This window comes from Heptranchias perlo, chromosome 20, assembly GCF_035084215.1.
Source record: "Heptranchias perlo isolate sHepPer1 chromosome 20, sHepPer1.hap1, whole genome shotgun sequence".
NCBI lineage: Eukaryota > Metazoa > Chordata > Chondrichthyes > Hexanchiformes > Hexanchidae > Heptranchias > Heptranchias perlo.
In genome coordinates this window covers 42,601,533-42,616,173 of record NC_090344.1, presented here as the reverse complement: position 1 = coordinate 42,616,173, position 14,641 = coordinate 42,601,533, and the positions used below count along the sequence as shown (strand labels likewise).

The window sequence follows — 14,641 nt, the reverse complement described above, 5'->3', positions numbered from 1 at the left end:
TATTAGTTCTCTTGGGATTTCCGGCGCGCTATCCTCTTTTTCTACTGTAAATACTGACGTAAAGTAATTATTCAACATGTCTGCCATTTCCCCATTGTCAATGACAATATCTCCACTTTCAGTTTTTAAGGGGCCAACACTGCTCCTGACCACCCTCTTGTTCCTAATATAACTATAAAAGTTCTTTGTATTGGTTTTGATATCCTTTGCAAATTTCATTTCATACTCTCTTTTTGTAGCTCTTCATGTCTGTTTTGTGATCCTTTGTTGATCTTTGTATCTTTCCCATTCACCAGGATCTGTGCCATTTTTTGCCTTTTTGTATGCCCTTTCCTTATGTCTTATACTGTCCATTACCTCTTTAGTTGTCCATGGCTGTTTTTTTTGGCAAGTAGAGTTCTTGCCCCTCGGGTATAAACCGGTTCTGTATCTCGTTAAATGTTTCTTTAAACATTTCCCACTGATCATCAGTTGTTTTACCCATTGACAGATTTGCCCAGTTTACTGTGGACAGTCTCTGGCTCATCCCGTTGAAGTCGGCCTTACTCAAGTCTAGAATCTTAGCAGCTAATTCACTTTTTTCCCTTTCAAACACTACATGTTATGATTGCTATTGGATAGATGTTCACGCACAGTTAAGCCGTTAACTAAATCTGGTTCATTACTTGTTACTAAATCTAGTATGGCTTGCTCCCTTGTTGCCTCTCGGACATACTGCTGTAGAAAACTATCCCGGACACACTCAAGAAATTCATTACCTTTCTGACATTTGCTAGTCTACTTTTCCCAATCTATGTGAAGGTTAAAGTCCTCCATTAAGACCACTATGCCTTTGTTACACGCTTGTCTAATCTCTGCATTTATACAATCTAGCACTTCAGAGCTGCTGCCAGGGGTCCGATACACAACCCCACTATAGTCTTAGATCTTTTCCTGTTTCTCAATTCAATCCATAAGGTCTCTGTTGGCTGCTTACCTCTCGTTATATCCTCCTTTATCATTGAAGTGATTTCATCTCTAATCACTAAGGCTACTCCTCCCCCGCTTCCATTTTCCCTGTCTCTCCTGTAGACCTTATAACCCGGTATATTTAGTTCCCAATCCTGACCATCCTGCAGCCATGTCTCCGTACTGGTTATCATGTCATACCCTTCAATTTGAATTTGAACCTGCAGTTCATTTAATTTATTCCTTATACTCTTCATTTGTATATAAAACTCTTAGTTGGGCCACACACCCTAGCCTGACCTTCAGCTTTGATGCTGGGTTAATTGTCTTACGCCTTCTAGTTTTCACTTTATCTGTAGTGTCTAAAGTACACTTTCTTTCTGCTGCTCTACGCTTTTCCCTTTCACTTGTTCTTGAAGAACTGTTTGTACTATTTGTATTGTAAATTTCCCCTGGGTCTTCCCCTCTCTTGCTGCTCTCAACTTTACTCCCTTCTGACTCCCCGCTAAGGTTCCCATCCCCCTGCCACTCTAGTTTAAACCTTCCCCAACAGCACGAGCAAACACCCCCGCGAGGACATTGGTCCCGGTCCCGCTCGGGTGTAACCCGTCTCGCTTGTACAGGTCCCACCTTCCCCAGAACCAGTCCCAATGTCCCAGGAATCTAAATCCCTCCCTCCTGCACCATCCCTGCAGCCACGTATTCATCCTGTCTATTCTCCTGTTCCTATAATCACTGCCTTTGAGGTCCTGCTTTTTAATTTATCTCCTAACTCCTTGAATTCACCTTGCAGGACCTCATCCCTTTTTTTACCTATGTCGTTGGTACCGATATGGACCACGACTACTGGCTGTTCACCTTCCCCCTTCAGAATGCCCTGCAGCCGTTCCGTGACATCCTTGACCCTCGCACCATCCTGGAGTCACATTTACAGCCACAGAAACGCCTATCTGTTCCCCTTACAATTGAATCCCCTATCACTATAGCCCTGCCACACTTCTTCCTCCCCTCCTGAGCAGCAGAGCCCCCGTGGTGCCACGAACTTGGCTCTTGCTGCTTTCCCCTGATAAGCCATCTCCCCCAACAGTATCCAAAGCAGAATATCTGTTTGAGAGGGAGATGGCCCTCGGGGACTCATGCTCTACCTGTCTAGTCCTTTTACTCTGCCTGGCGGTCACCCATTTCCATTCTGCCTGCGTAATCTTTACCTGTGGTGTGACCAACTCACTGAACGTGCTATCCACGATATTCTCAGCATCGCGGATGCTCCACAGTGAATCCACCCGCAGCTCCAGCTCCGAAATGCAGTTTGCCAGTAGCTGCAGCTGGACATATTTCCTGCACAATTGGTCACCAGGGACACTGGTCATGTCCATGACTTCCCACATAGTGCAGGAGGAGCATATCACAGGTGCGAGCTCTGCTGCCTTGACTTGCCTCAGAGTTACGCTGCGTTCACCTCTCAGACTCTCCTCCCGCACTCGGTCTCTCCTTTTATGCTGTGCTCATCTCTCGGACTCTCCTGCCTCACCTGTGACGTCGCACAGTAGTTTTCTCTTGTTGCAGGTCTTCTGCTGCTTTTATCCCCACTCTCGGTCTTCTGCTGCTCAGGTCTGCCGCCGCTCTGCGGAAAAAGTTAGGAAAAACAATGCAAAGCAAAGCAGCACCTCCTTCCCCCACTTCACCGAACTCTCACACTCACCAAACTCTCAGGTGTTCACTCTGTGCTCCGCTGCCCTCCGTGCACTTCAGTTGCATCTGGAGGGTCCATTATGAACTGTATAACTGTCGGATGAATTACTGGTGGTGGGAGCAATTTGAGGTGATGAATAATCACATCATATAGCACTAAAACAACATTTGCTTCAATATTATTGTTTTTCCTTATATATGTTGGTACCAATAAAAACTAGTGACATAGTTGTGTTCCATTACTGCTCTGCTTATTACCCAGCATTACTCATTGACGTAAAAGCTGTGCTTTGACTATAAAGTTGACAGGACTCCAAGGCTATTGGTAAGCAAATGGCACCCAATTAAAAAATCTCAGGCTGCTGGAAATAGATATACAAAAATCAATTCCCATCATGGTCAGTCAGTCATTGTGCAAGAAATGCAAAATAATGAATGTAAAATTGTGACATGCTGAAGAGCCGTTGACTTTTTTTCTCATTGCAGTTTTCTTCCTTTCAAATGAGGTGCAGGAGCAGAGAGACCTGGGGTGCACATCGACAAATCTTGAAGGTGGCAGGACAAGTTGAGAAGGCTGTTAAAAAGGCATATGGGATTTTGGGCTTCATTAATAGAGGCATAAAGTACAAAAGCAAGGAAGTTATGTTAAACCTTTATAAATCATTGGTTCGGCCTCAGCTGGAGTGTGCAATTCTGGGCACCACATTTTAGGAATGGTGTCAAAGCGTTAGTGGGTGCAGAACAGATTTACTAGAATGGTACAAGGATGAGGGACTTGAGTTTCGTGGAGAGATTGGAGAAGCTGGGGTTGTTCTCCTGAGAACAGAGAAGATTAAGGGGAGATTTGATAGAGGTGTTTCTAAATCATGAATAGTTTTGATTGAGTAAATAAAGAGAAACTGTTCCCAGTGGCAGGAGGCTCGGTAACCAGAGGGGACAGATTTAAGGTGATCGGCAAAAGAGCCAGAGGCAACATGGAAACAGAAAATAGAGCAAGAGGAGGCCATTCGGCCCTTAGGGCCTGCTTCGCCATTCAAAATGATCATGGCTGATCGTCTAATTCAGTATCCTGTTCCCGCTTTTTCCCCATATCCCTTGATCCCTTTAGCATTAAGAAATATATCTGTCTCCTTCTTGAATACATCTAATGACTTGGCCTCCACTGCCTTCTGTGGTAGAGAATTCCACAGGTTCACCACCCTCTGAGTGAAGAAATTTCTCCTCATCTCGGTTCTAAATGACATACCCCGTATCCTGAGACTGTGACCCCTTGTTCTGGACTCCCAGGAACATCCTCCCTGCATCTAGTCTGTCTAGTCCTGTTAGAATGTTATGTTTCGATGAGATCACCTCTCATTCTTCTAAACTCTAGTGAATAAAGGCCTAGTCGACCCAATCTCTTCTCATGTTAGTCCTGCCAGGAATCGATCTGGTAAACCTTTGTTGCACTCCCTCCATGGCAAGGACATCCTTCCTCAGATAAGGAGACCAAAACTGCACACAATACTCCAGATGTGGCCTCACCAAGGCCCTGTGCAACTGCAGTTAGACATCCCTGTTCCTGTACTCACATCCTCTTGCAATGAATGCCAACATACATTCGCCTTCCTAACTGCTTTGCCTTCCTAACTGCTTGCTGCACCTGAATGCTCGCTTTCAACGACTGGTGTACAAGGACACCCAGGTCTCGTTGCACCTCCCCTTTTCCCAATCTATCACCATTCAGATAATAACCTGTCTTTCTGTTTTTACAACCAAAGTGCAAACCTCACATTTATCCACGTTATACTGCATCTGCCATGTTCTTGCCCACTCACCCAACTTGTCTAAATCACATTGGCGCCTCTTTGCATCCTCCTTACAGCTCACATTCCACCCCAGCTTTGTGTCGTCTGCAAACTTGGAAATGTTACATTCCGTTCCCTCATCCAAATCATTGATATATATTGTGAATAGCTGGGGCCCAAGCACTGATCCCTGCGGTACCCCACTAGTCACTGCATGCCACCCGGAAAAAGATCTGTTTATTCCTACTCTCTGTTTCCTGTCTGTCAACCAATTCTCAATCCATGCCAGCATATTCCCCCCAATCACATGTACTTCAATTTTGCACACTAACCTCTTGTGTGGGACCTTATCAAAAGCATTCTGATAATCCAAATACACCACATCCACTGGTTCTCCCCTATCTATTCTACTAGATACCTTCTCAAAAAACTCCAGTAGATTTGTTAAGCATGATTTCCCTTTCATTAACCCATGCTGACTTTGTCCAATCCCGCTAATGCCTTCCAAGTGTTCTGTTGTCACATCCTTTTCCCCACTACTGATGTTAGGCTAACTGGTCTGTAATTTCCTGTTTTTTCTCTCCCTCCTTTTTTAAATAGTGGGGTTACATCGTGAGCAAACATTTTTTTCCACGGCTACTTGTAATGATCTGGAGTGCACTGCCTGAAAGGGTGGTGGCAGCAGATTCAATAGTCACGTTCAAAAGGGAATTGGATAACTACTTGAAGGGGAAAAAATTTTGAGTTAAGGGGAAAGAGCTGGGGAATGGGACTAATTGGATAGTTTTCAAAGAGCTGGCACAGGCACGATGGGCCGAATGACCTACCATGGTATCCTGCCCTAGGCTAGGTGTCTGTCTGCTTCCATTAGTGTGTTCTTAAAAGCTGTTTCTATAACACTGTACAACATAACTTGAAATCCCAGAATTTAAAACAAAAATGTGAGTTGGTTTTGGCAGTTGCGCATTGTTGTGAACTATGTAAAGGGAGTCTATTCTTAAGTCATTTCCTTCGATGTGTATTTGGAATGATATTATTTGGAGTTTTAAATATATGCAGTGTACAGAGGATGAGATTTCCTTTTGAGTTGAAGCTGCATGCTCAGGAATACTGGGAAGTGCTTGATCATCTGTGACAAGTGATGCAGTCTGCTGTGTAATATTTCACTGAATCATTTTATGTACATAACATACATTTATCTGGAGCTGGCATTATCAATATTTGAGCAAAATTGCTCCAAGAATTGATGTTCCAGGGCCCAGGCCAGTTTTTAAGTTGGGGGTTCTGATGATGTTTATTGGGGTTCAGACATCTGATATACACTAAGGAGAAAGGAAATGTGTGTGGGTGTGATGGGGAGGAAGGGGAGAGAAATCTGAGTAAATAATACCTCCCAAAAAAGGATTGTGAAGAAATTACTTATTTAAAAAAAAACCCTTGTGGGAAATATTCATAGTTTTCATCTGCTTTCTGGTTCAGCACCCCCTCTTGTGAGCAGACTTGGGTACATTCTGATTGACATCCAGGAGTGGCACAGATGCTTATTTACTGGGTGTCTGATGGAGCTGCCTGTTGAAGAACATCGCTGCTGACAGAGCAGTTCCCTCCAAATAGACACCTCGGTAGGGAGTAGACATGGATATAGGCTGTAAGTCCTTCCTATTAGATACTCTTCAATTTTTGTTACCATTATCGTAACATTTTATTCGAGGAGTGAATACGTTTTTGGTATCCATTAATGTGCTGTGCTAGCAGGCTGTCTGATATGTTTATCTTCTTGAGTGTTGTACAATAATGAGGTTTCAGACTTGTCATGAACACAAAAATGATGTGAAGCAGTGGATGAGATTTGCACTTAGAGGTTTGAAGATCAGTTATTGGAGATCGATTGGGAATTGAAGTTGCTCTGAGGTGACCAAAACCTCAAAGTGTTCGGAGTAAGTGTTTGAGCCTTGGTCCTTGACTCTGCCGCTTGTTACTGTGATGCGACCCTTGTGGAATGAAACTAGCTTTGTATCAGCATGATTGTTGGGTTCTGATTCACATCGTTAGGGTAAACCGAAGCCGTGGTTTTGAACTGTTTTGTGTGTAGGAATCTAAAGTGAAATGGCAGTTTTGAAGAGCTGTGTAAATCCAATGACGTCCAGGAGTGCCTCAAGTATAACAGCTATAAATAAACCAGCTGCCAAATGTCAGTCTTGATTGACATTGCAACAGATGGGACCTTCCAAACAGAGGATGGAAAGAAAGATGAAAGGAAAGCTATTGATGATAAAAGGATGATGGCAATAAAATTGTCAAATTGTGTTCAACCTGTATCTCTGCCTCCAAATTTTTCTCCCAGTTGGCAGTAGGTCACGTCTGCAACTTGGTTTGCTTCAATATGTTGCAAGATTTTTTTCCAGTGCTGCATGTTCTTTGGAGGCTTGGACTTCTGGAGGCTTTTTTGTTCTCTTTCATAACGTTAAAAAAAAGTTGACCTGAAAAGGGTGCGTCTGATTACTGGGACAGGCAGGGAGAGCATGGTCTTCTGGCAAGACTTTTGGGACTGAATGTTCACCTACAGGCCAAGCAGAAGCAATCAGCTGTTGCTTAAAAATTAAGTCAACTGTTGGGGCAATCTTGCATGAATTGTTCAGGTTCAAGGACTTGCATCTGATGCCAGGGTGGAGTTTGAACAATCAGCAGAATAATCCAAGTTACTGCATTGCTCATTCTCTGTGGTTAGAGGGAGCTTGGCTTATAACAAAATTCATGGAGTTTCCAGGGACTGCCATCTGGTAGTGCATATTTAGTTATCGAAGACTCTTGTAATATCTGGAAAGTAGAACATTTTTTGACAGTGTTGTGTTTTGGAATGGGATGACATGCAAAGTATTCACTCCTGAGATGCCTGAAGGTCAAGCTCAGAACAAATAAGGGAATCCTGCTAAAATATAGATGAGGGCAGCATGGGTTGTTCATTTAAATCTCAAGTTGAAGTAAATGGGGAAATTTGATAGTTTTCTCCAATGTCTTGAGGCAACTTATCAATTTTTTGGCCAATTTCTTCAGCTGAGAGATGCAGGGTTCCACGCTTCAGCAAAAGGTTGTTCGATTGTAATCTGGAGTGCCCGAGCGATTTGTCCTCTCTTTTGCCTGGGAAATGCTAAGATTCTGTTGCTTTGAAATGACATGCTGGAGGCCAGTGAGTCAGCAGAGTCCAGAACATTTATGTAGAATGTGTGCTGATATTGGGGAACGAGCAGTGATAAGTTAAGTCTGCCTATTGCCTTCACCTCTGGATTATTGAAAGCCCATTTGTGAAGTGCGCTTCGATCGCATTGTGCAGATCAGTAATTCCTCTTGGCCATTCACCAGCGCACTCTGGTTGAAGAGAAATGACCCAAAACAGGAGGAGAAACATGTAAAAAGTTTTTGAAAACACGAAGCAAATGGAGTCTTTTCCCCAACTTTTCCGCATTTCTGCTCCCTTCTCCTGAAAATGCTGATTGCCACCAGGATTCAGTTTTGCCATCAAACTGCATTACTTTGCTTGTGACAATTTTTCCGTTGCAAGTTTGGATGGCGAATGTTGGCTTGTGTCGACTGGAGGGCATCACAGCCAGCTCTGACCTGTTCTTGCCCGATGTCCACATGCACCTTCAAGAAGAGTCACTGGCTAGCTATTTGGAGTGGAAGCCTTTTGTCATCCTGCAGATTTGCAGACTCAATCCAGACTGGGGATGTAACCCAAGTCATTCCTGGTCTGTCTGGCTCAGTACTCACTGCATCACCTTGGTCTGGAACATGGTTTCATTGTTTTGCTAATCACCTGGTCTGTCCATTTAATCCATTGCTTAGGTACTTGTTACATAGTTATGTGGTCTGCAAAAGTCCCACGGTTGACCAGTTGCTGTTTGGTGAAGAAGCTTCAAGTTAGGAAAAAAGTGGCCTGAATTTCATTTTCTCTTTCATACTGACGTTTCGAGTGCGGTGGATGCTGAAAACATATCAGTACGCTGTTGATTTGGATGAGGAATACAGTAAGCAAATTCTCCCATGTTTGTGGTTGATGATACCGAAACAGGCAGAGCAAATAATGAACAATGCATTTGCAGTTGCTGCATATGGTAGGTAATTGGGCCAGTGGTAAGCAAATGCAGTTCATTGTTGATAAGTTTGGCATTAGAACAAGGAACCAAAAGAGAGATTGTGTTGTATGGAAAAAAATAATTTATGTGCTGATCAGGTAAGAGATCTGTGATATCATGGAGAAATTTACAAAATCCAGCACAGTTGCTAGTAACATACTGGGTTGTACTGGTAAAAGAATAGAGCACAAATCTGAATTTGTATTGTTGCTGTACAAGGTATTGAGCAGATTTTATCTGTAGTAGAATGTGTGGGTCTGGTCACAGAATCATAGAATGGTTACAGCATAGAAGGAGGCCATTCGGCCCACCGACCCTGTGCGAGCTCTCTGCAAGAGCAATCCAGCTCGTCCTCTTCTCCGCCCCCCCCCGCCCTTTCCCCGTAGCCCTGCAAATTTTTTCCCTTCAAGTACTTATCCAATTCCCTTTTGAAAGCTAGGATTGCATCTGCTTCCACCACCCTTTCAGGCAGTGAGTGCATTCCAGATCGCATCAACTCGCTGCTTAAAGTTTTTCCTCAGGACGCCTTTGCTTCTTTTGCCAATCACCTTAAATCTGTGTCCTCTGGTTCTTGACCCTTATGCCAAGGGAACAGTTTCTCTCTATCTACTCTGTCTGGACCCCTCCTGATTTTGTACACCTCCATCAAATCTCCTCTCAACCTTCTCTCCTGTAAGGAGAACATCCCCATAATGGAATCATATGAAGGATATTATTGCCCTGGATAGTGAACAGAGGGGAGCACAAGAAATCAGGAATTTAAATTCAGTGAAAAGTGAAGGAAGTTGAGCATATTTACTTCAGGAAAGAGGAGGTGACCGAATTAAAACCTTCAGTATTATGAAGGGAATTGAGAAACCTGATCCAGATAAATTGATGACTACGGTCAAGGGAAGTTTGGAATCAAGTCAGATGGATTTTGCCGAAAAGGTGATTGAGTCAGCAGGGAAGGTCATTGAAGGACATAAATGGGTTCACAGAGCAACTAAATTTCTGGAGAGAAAAGGGATTGTTGGATGTCGGGAGATGGCAGGCTGGTGGGATTGATCTATCAAAAGGGAACAGCTTTGTTGGATCAATGGCCTTTTCCGATTCCAAAAAAAAATTATGATCAGTTTCTTTGTAATTTTGAACTTGGACTCCTCGATCAACTCCCCAAAATAACGTCACCACCTTTGAGCAACAGAACACAAAATTGAGGGTGGGTCGGAGATAAATGATGGGAAAAATATGGGGGTATGCAAAGTTGATCCTCCATTTTAAGATATGAAGACAGGAAGTGATGAGAATGGGAGTATGAAGGATTCCAACCATGTTCATATGTTTTTTCAAATCAAAATTCATATTTAATAGTTCTTTTCTAAGTCTAAATTTTTGTAATAAAAGGAACTGCATTTAATTGAAATGTTTATTAGATTGCCATTTGGAGGGAACTATCTGTTGCTGACAGAATAATGATTAGGAACTCTGCTGCTAAAGATATGCAAAAATAGATCCAGCAGTGGGTGTAAATTGGCTGTGGAAAGTGACGTTTGATTTCATTTTGCTGGGGGCATGACTGCCTTTTGAAGATTTCTCCTGTCTTGGTCTTTGTTGTACTATCTGGTGAGATGGGAGGTGGGTAACGCTTCCACTGATGCTGTTCTGAAGATGTCTGCTTTGAATTGTGAAGGTGTCTGGTGCTGGGGTGATACACTCTTCTCTTACCTCATTGCTTATGAGGAAGCACTTTTTATTAAATGTAGAAATCTGGGTGAAGGGCCCATCAAGATTGAAAAGTACAGGACAGAAGGTGAGGTAAAATTTTGACGGAATGACAATGATGTGATACTTGGTTTTTAAAAAACTTTTAGGTTGTGAAAAGAAGGATGCACTGAGGAGGCAAGGATTTGCACAAGTTTGAGGTTCTGGGAAAGAATGAGACAATTCTTTGTGTCCTGGTTTCAACATAGTGAGGATGCAGAGAGGCAGAAGAGTCTGTCGGGCAAGGCATTTAAAGCTTAGGAACAAGAGATGCACATATAAGTCTAAGATGGTGTCTTTTGAAGCTTAGGAGCAACATGCGATTCAGAGGAGCATTGATAAAATGAGAAGAGCAGATGTGGTTGTCTGTCGGCTGTTTCTTGTATCCTGTAACATATTGTGAAGGGGGTATTTGAAGAGCTTGCTTCAGAAGACTATTGAAGTCTTGGGATGGAGCTGGAGCTTTTTTTTTTTGAGTTGAGGGGAATGTCGTGTTTGGTTTCTGCCCAGCAGCATGGCCAAAATAAGCAATGTACGGTGCTTTGCTCTTCATTCGGCCACCTATCCTGGGTTTTGGATGAGCGACTCGTGTCCTGCTCTCCCATATTTAGTTGGTTAAGTGCAGTCTATTCCAAATTTGAATTGAGCAATGTAAATCACTATGCAAAGTGGAAATTTTGGACAATTTTTATTATAATTACCGGATAATTTGAATTAAGTGATTTTTGAATGAAAAGGTATGAGACGATAGAGCTGACTTAGGTTGGACAAACGCGAACTGTTCTGCACTTGCGCAGATTGCTTCTGGCACAGTTGTGAGCTTTTGAACACTACACTATGCATGTGCAATGAGAAAGCGTGCCTAGGAACCTGACTCTGAGCTATTTCCGTGTGTTAGTGTAGTTGCATCATGATGGTACTTCGTGTCATTATATAAGTATGTTGAAGTGGCTCAGTATGTTTCTGAGACCACCCAGGGAGTTTTGAGTACTGGCACAGATTGGAAGAGCTGGAAAAATGAGTCTCTGCTGCTGTCTAGTGAATTTAGACTTATAACGGCGTCAAAGGAAGAGAATGCATTGAAACAGTGCTTGTCATAACCTCTGGATGCCTCGAAGTACTTCACAGTACATTTGAAATGTAGTCACTGTTTTAATATAAGAAAAGTCGACATTTGTGCACAGCAAGGTCCCACAAATAGAAATGAGAAAAATGATCGGATAATCTGTTCTCGTGATGTTGGTTGAGGGATAAGTATTAGCCAGAACCCCAGGAAAACTCTGCTGCTCTTGAAATAATGACACGGGATTTTTTTATGTCGACCTGAGAGGGAGCAGGCAGGACCTTGGTTTTACGTGTTATCTTAAAGACTGCGTGGAAGTGTCAGCCAAGATTATGTGCTCGAGTCTCTGGAGTGGGCCTTGAATCTATGAACATCTGACTCAGAGTGCTGCCACTGAGCCAAGGCTGAAACAAAGGCTTTGGAGTTGATGACACCCTATCCTATAAAAGCACCTTCAGTGTGTGAAAGATCAGAGATGCAGGCTTGGACATGTTTGTGACATCTACTCCACCCCCCCCCCCCCCCAAAAAAAAGAAATAGTCCATTGATAATTTGGACAAGATTGGAATCTAGAATGATTAAAAGTACTATTATTGTACGGAATACTGGTTTCCAGAGACATTAATGGATCAAGATTTCAACCACCAAAAAATCACACTGCAGAATGGAATTTCCTGAGCCGATTGATTGAGTTGGTCATTTTCACTAGTTGTGCTGGTGTTGTATATTTAAAAATAGGATTGGTGTATGTGTAGGCTGTCACTGTCACAGAGGCACTTGAGCTGCCTGTTCTGTAGATTATGTTGGACGTGAAAGCAACAGTATTCATTTTTAATTGGTCTTGAATAAAACCTGAGGCTGATTCCTGCTATCTCACTGGACTGATTGTATCAAACCTTACCAAATGTTCTTCCTACTTGTGTTGGTACTGACCTGCTGGGGTTCAGTACCTCACGTAAGTGGCTGCTCTTCATGCACAACACCTAAGCAGCCTAATGAGTGGTGGAGGACACCACACCTGAGCCTGAAGCTGTCCTCAACTAACATCCACACATAGTTTCCAGGAGTCACTGGATTGTGGGCAGGAGCAGGAACCCTGGCTGATATGCTCTCACCCACGAGTGCTAGAGTCAATTGTAGCACCCCAAGTTATTACTTAATATTAAAGAACAGAAATATGCCAGCATTAAAAGTTAATAGGCTTTTGGAAGCAGTTGAGTGGAACTCCAAGCAAGTGCAGAATTAATTGAAAGGCAGTAGCATAACTCAGATCTGCGGCCCCCACTTTGGTGTGAAAAAGCACCAGTTACTGTGGTATAACTCTGTTCTGCCAGCTGCACGTCACTGTATGGAAGCACTGGTACCTGTTGTATAACAACAGCCTGACTGTGTATTGAACAAAAGAAAAAGCAGTGAATGGGTTGTGTAAATAATTCCAGGCAAATGGACTTGTGCGTGGAGACCACCTGCACATCGTGACTGACTTGTGTCCACTTTTTCAACTTTGCGGTTGGCCTAGAGATGGTAGCCAGCAGGGCTATGTATATAGACAGTGGTGTTTTTGGTGTGTGTGCGTGCGCGCAAAGAGCTTGCCTTCATGGTTTCCACATTGGTCGGGCAACTGGTGTGCCCCCCATGAGACATGGCCTCACCCGATGACTTGTTAATTACCTGGTTAACTGGTTCAAAACTGCACCTTTGAGCACGGCCCAGGTTTCTGTTCAATGGGGCGCACTTTATTTTGGCAAAGTTCAAGTCAGTGTTAATTGTACTGATTTTTCTATCTTTTGTTCTTTACAGCTGATATTATTTCCACAGTAGAATTCAACCACTCTGGAGAACTACTAGCAACTGGGGACAAAGGGGGTAGAGTCGTCATATTCCAGCAGGAGCAGGAGGTGAGCATTATCTGTGTAGCATATCAACAAATTTGAAGTCAACAAATTTGAAGTTAACAAATCCTTTCAGCTCCAGATTGAATGAAGTAGCGTCGTGAAGCAGCTATTTGTGCAGTTTGGTGGTGTAAGACATGCCGTAGAGTGGTGTGAGGTGCATTCATGATGGTCCATTGTTGTCACCATGCTTATTTTAATATTGGTAACAATATGCAACAGGAAACACGACGCTTGAGCCAAAATGCTATATTGCATAGAATTTACAGCACAGAAACAGGCCATTTCACCCAGCAGGGCTATGCCAGTGTTTATGCTTCATGATCCTCCTTCCACTTGACTTCATCTCACCCTATCAACATATCTTTCTATTCCTTTCTCTCTCACGTACTTACCTAGCGTCCCCTTAAATGCATCTATGCATTTCACCCGCTCCATGTGGTAGCAAGTTCCACATTCTCACCACTCTGAGTAAAGAAGGTTCTCTTGAATTCATTATTGGTGACTATCTTATGTTTATGACCCCTCGTTTTGGACTCCCCCCACAAGTGGAAACATCTTCTCCAGTTCTACCCGATTGAACCCTTTCATAATTTTAAAAGTCTCTATCAGGTCACCTCTGTAACCCTGCTATTCAAGGAAGATGGGAGAGAGAAACGAGGAAACTATAGGCCAGTTAGCCTGACATCAGTAGTAGGGGAAAATGCCAGAACCTATTATTAAGGACGTAGTAACAGGGCACTTAGAAAATCGTAATATGATTAGGCAGAGTCAACATGGTTTTATGAAAGGGAAATCATGTTTGATGAATATATTCATGTTTGTTTTGAGGGAGTAACTAGCAGGGTCGATAAGAGGGAGCCAGTGGATGTTGTATATTTGGATTTTCAAAAGGCGTTCAATGAAACATAGAAACATAGAAAATAGGAGCAAGAGTCGGCCCTTCGGGCCTGCTCCGCCATTCAAAATGATCATTGGCTAATCGTCTAACTCAGTACCCTGTTCCCGCTTTTTCCCCATATCCCTTGATCCCTTTAGCATTAAGAAATATATCTATCTCCTTCTTGAATACATCTAATGACTTGGCCTCTTCTGTGGAAGAGAATTCCACAGGTTCACCACCCTCTGAGTAAAGAAATTTCTCCTCACCTCGGTTCTAAATGGCATACCCCGTATCCTGAGACTGTGACCTAGTTCTGGACTCCCCAGCCATCGGGAACATCCTCCCTGCATCTAGTCTGTCTAGTCCTGTTAGAATTTTATATGTTTCGATGAGATCACCTCTCATTCTTCTAAACTCTAGTGAATATAGGCCTAGTCGACCCAATCTCTCCTCATACATCAGTCCTGCAATCCCAGGAATCAGTCTGGTAAACCTTCGTT

The 14,641-nt window shown here is 43.1% G+C and overlaps 1 protein-coding gene across 1 annotated transcript in view; it reads left to right on the top strand.

Moving 5' to 3' along the window:
* ppp2r2aa (protein phosphatase 2, regulatory subunit B, alpha a) overlaps positions 1-14,641 on the top strand; it is a 68,662-nt gene that overhangs the window by 31,412 nt on the left and 22,609 nt on the right. The window contains exon 3 of the mRNA XM_068001074.1: positions 13,167-13,264. Coding sequence (XP_067857175.1) covers positions 13,167-13,264 — 98 coding nt within the window. The remainder of the gene's footprint in view (positions 1-13,166; positions 13,265-14,641) is intronic.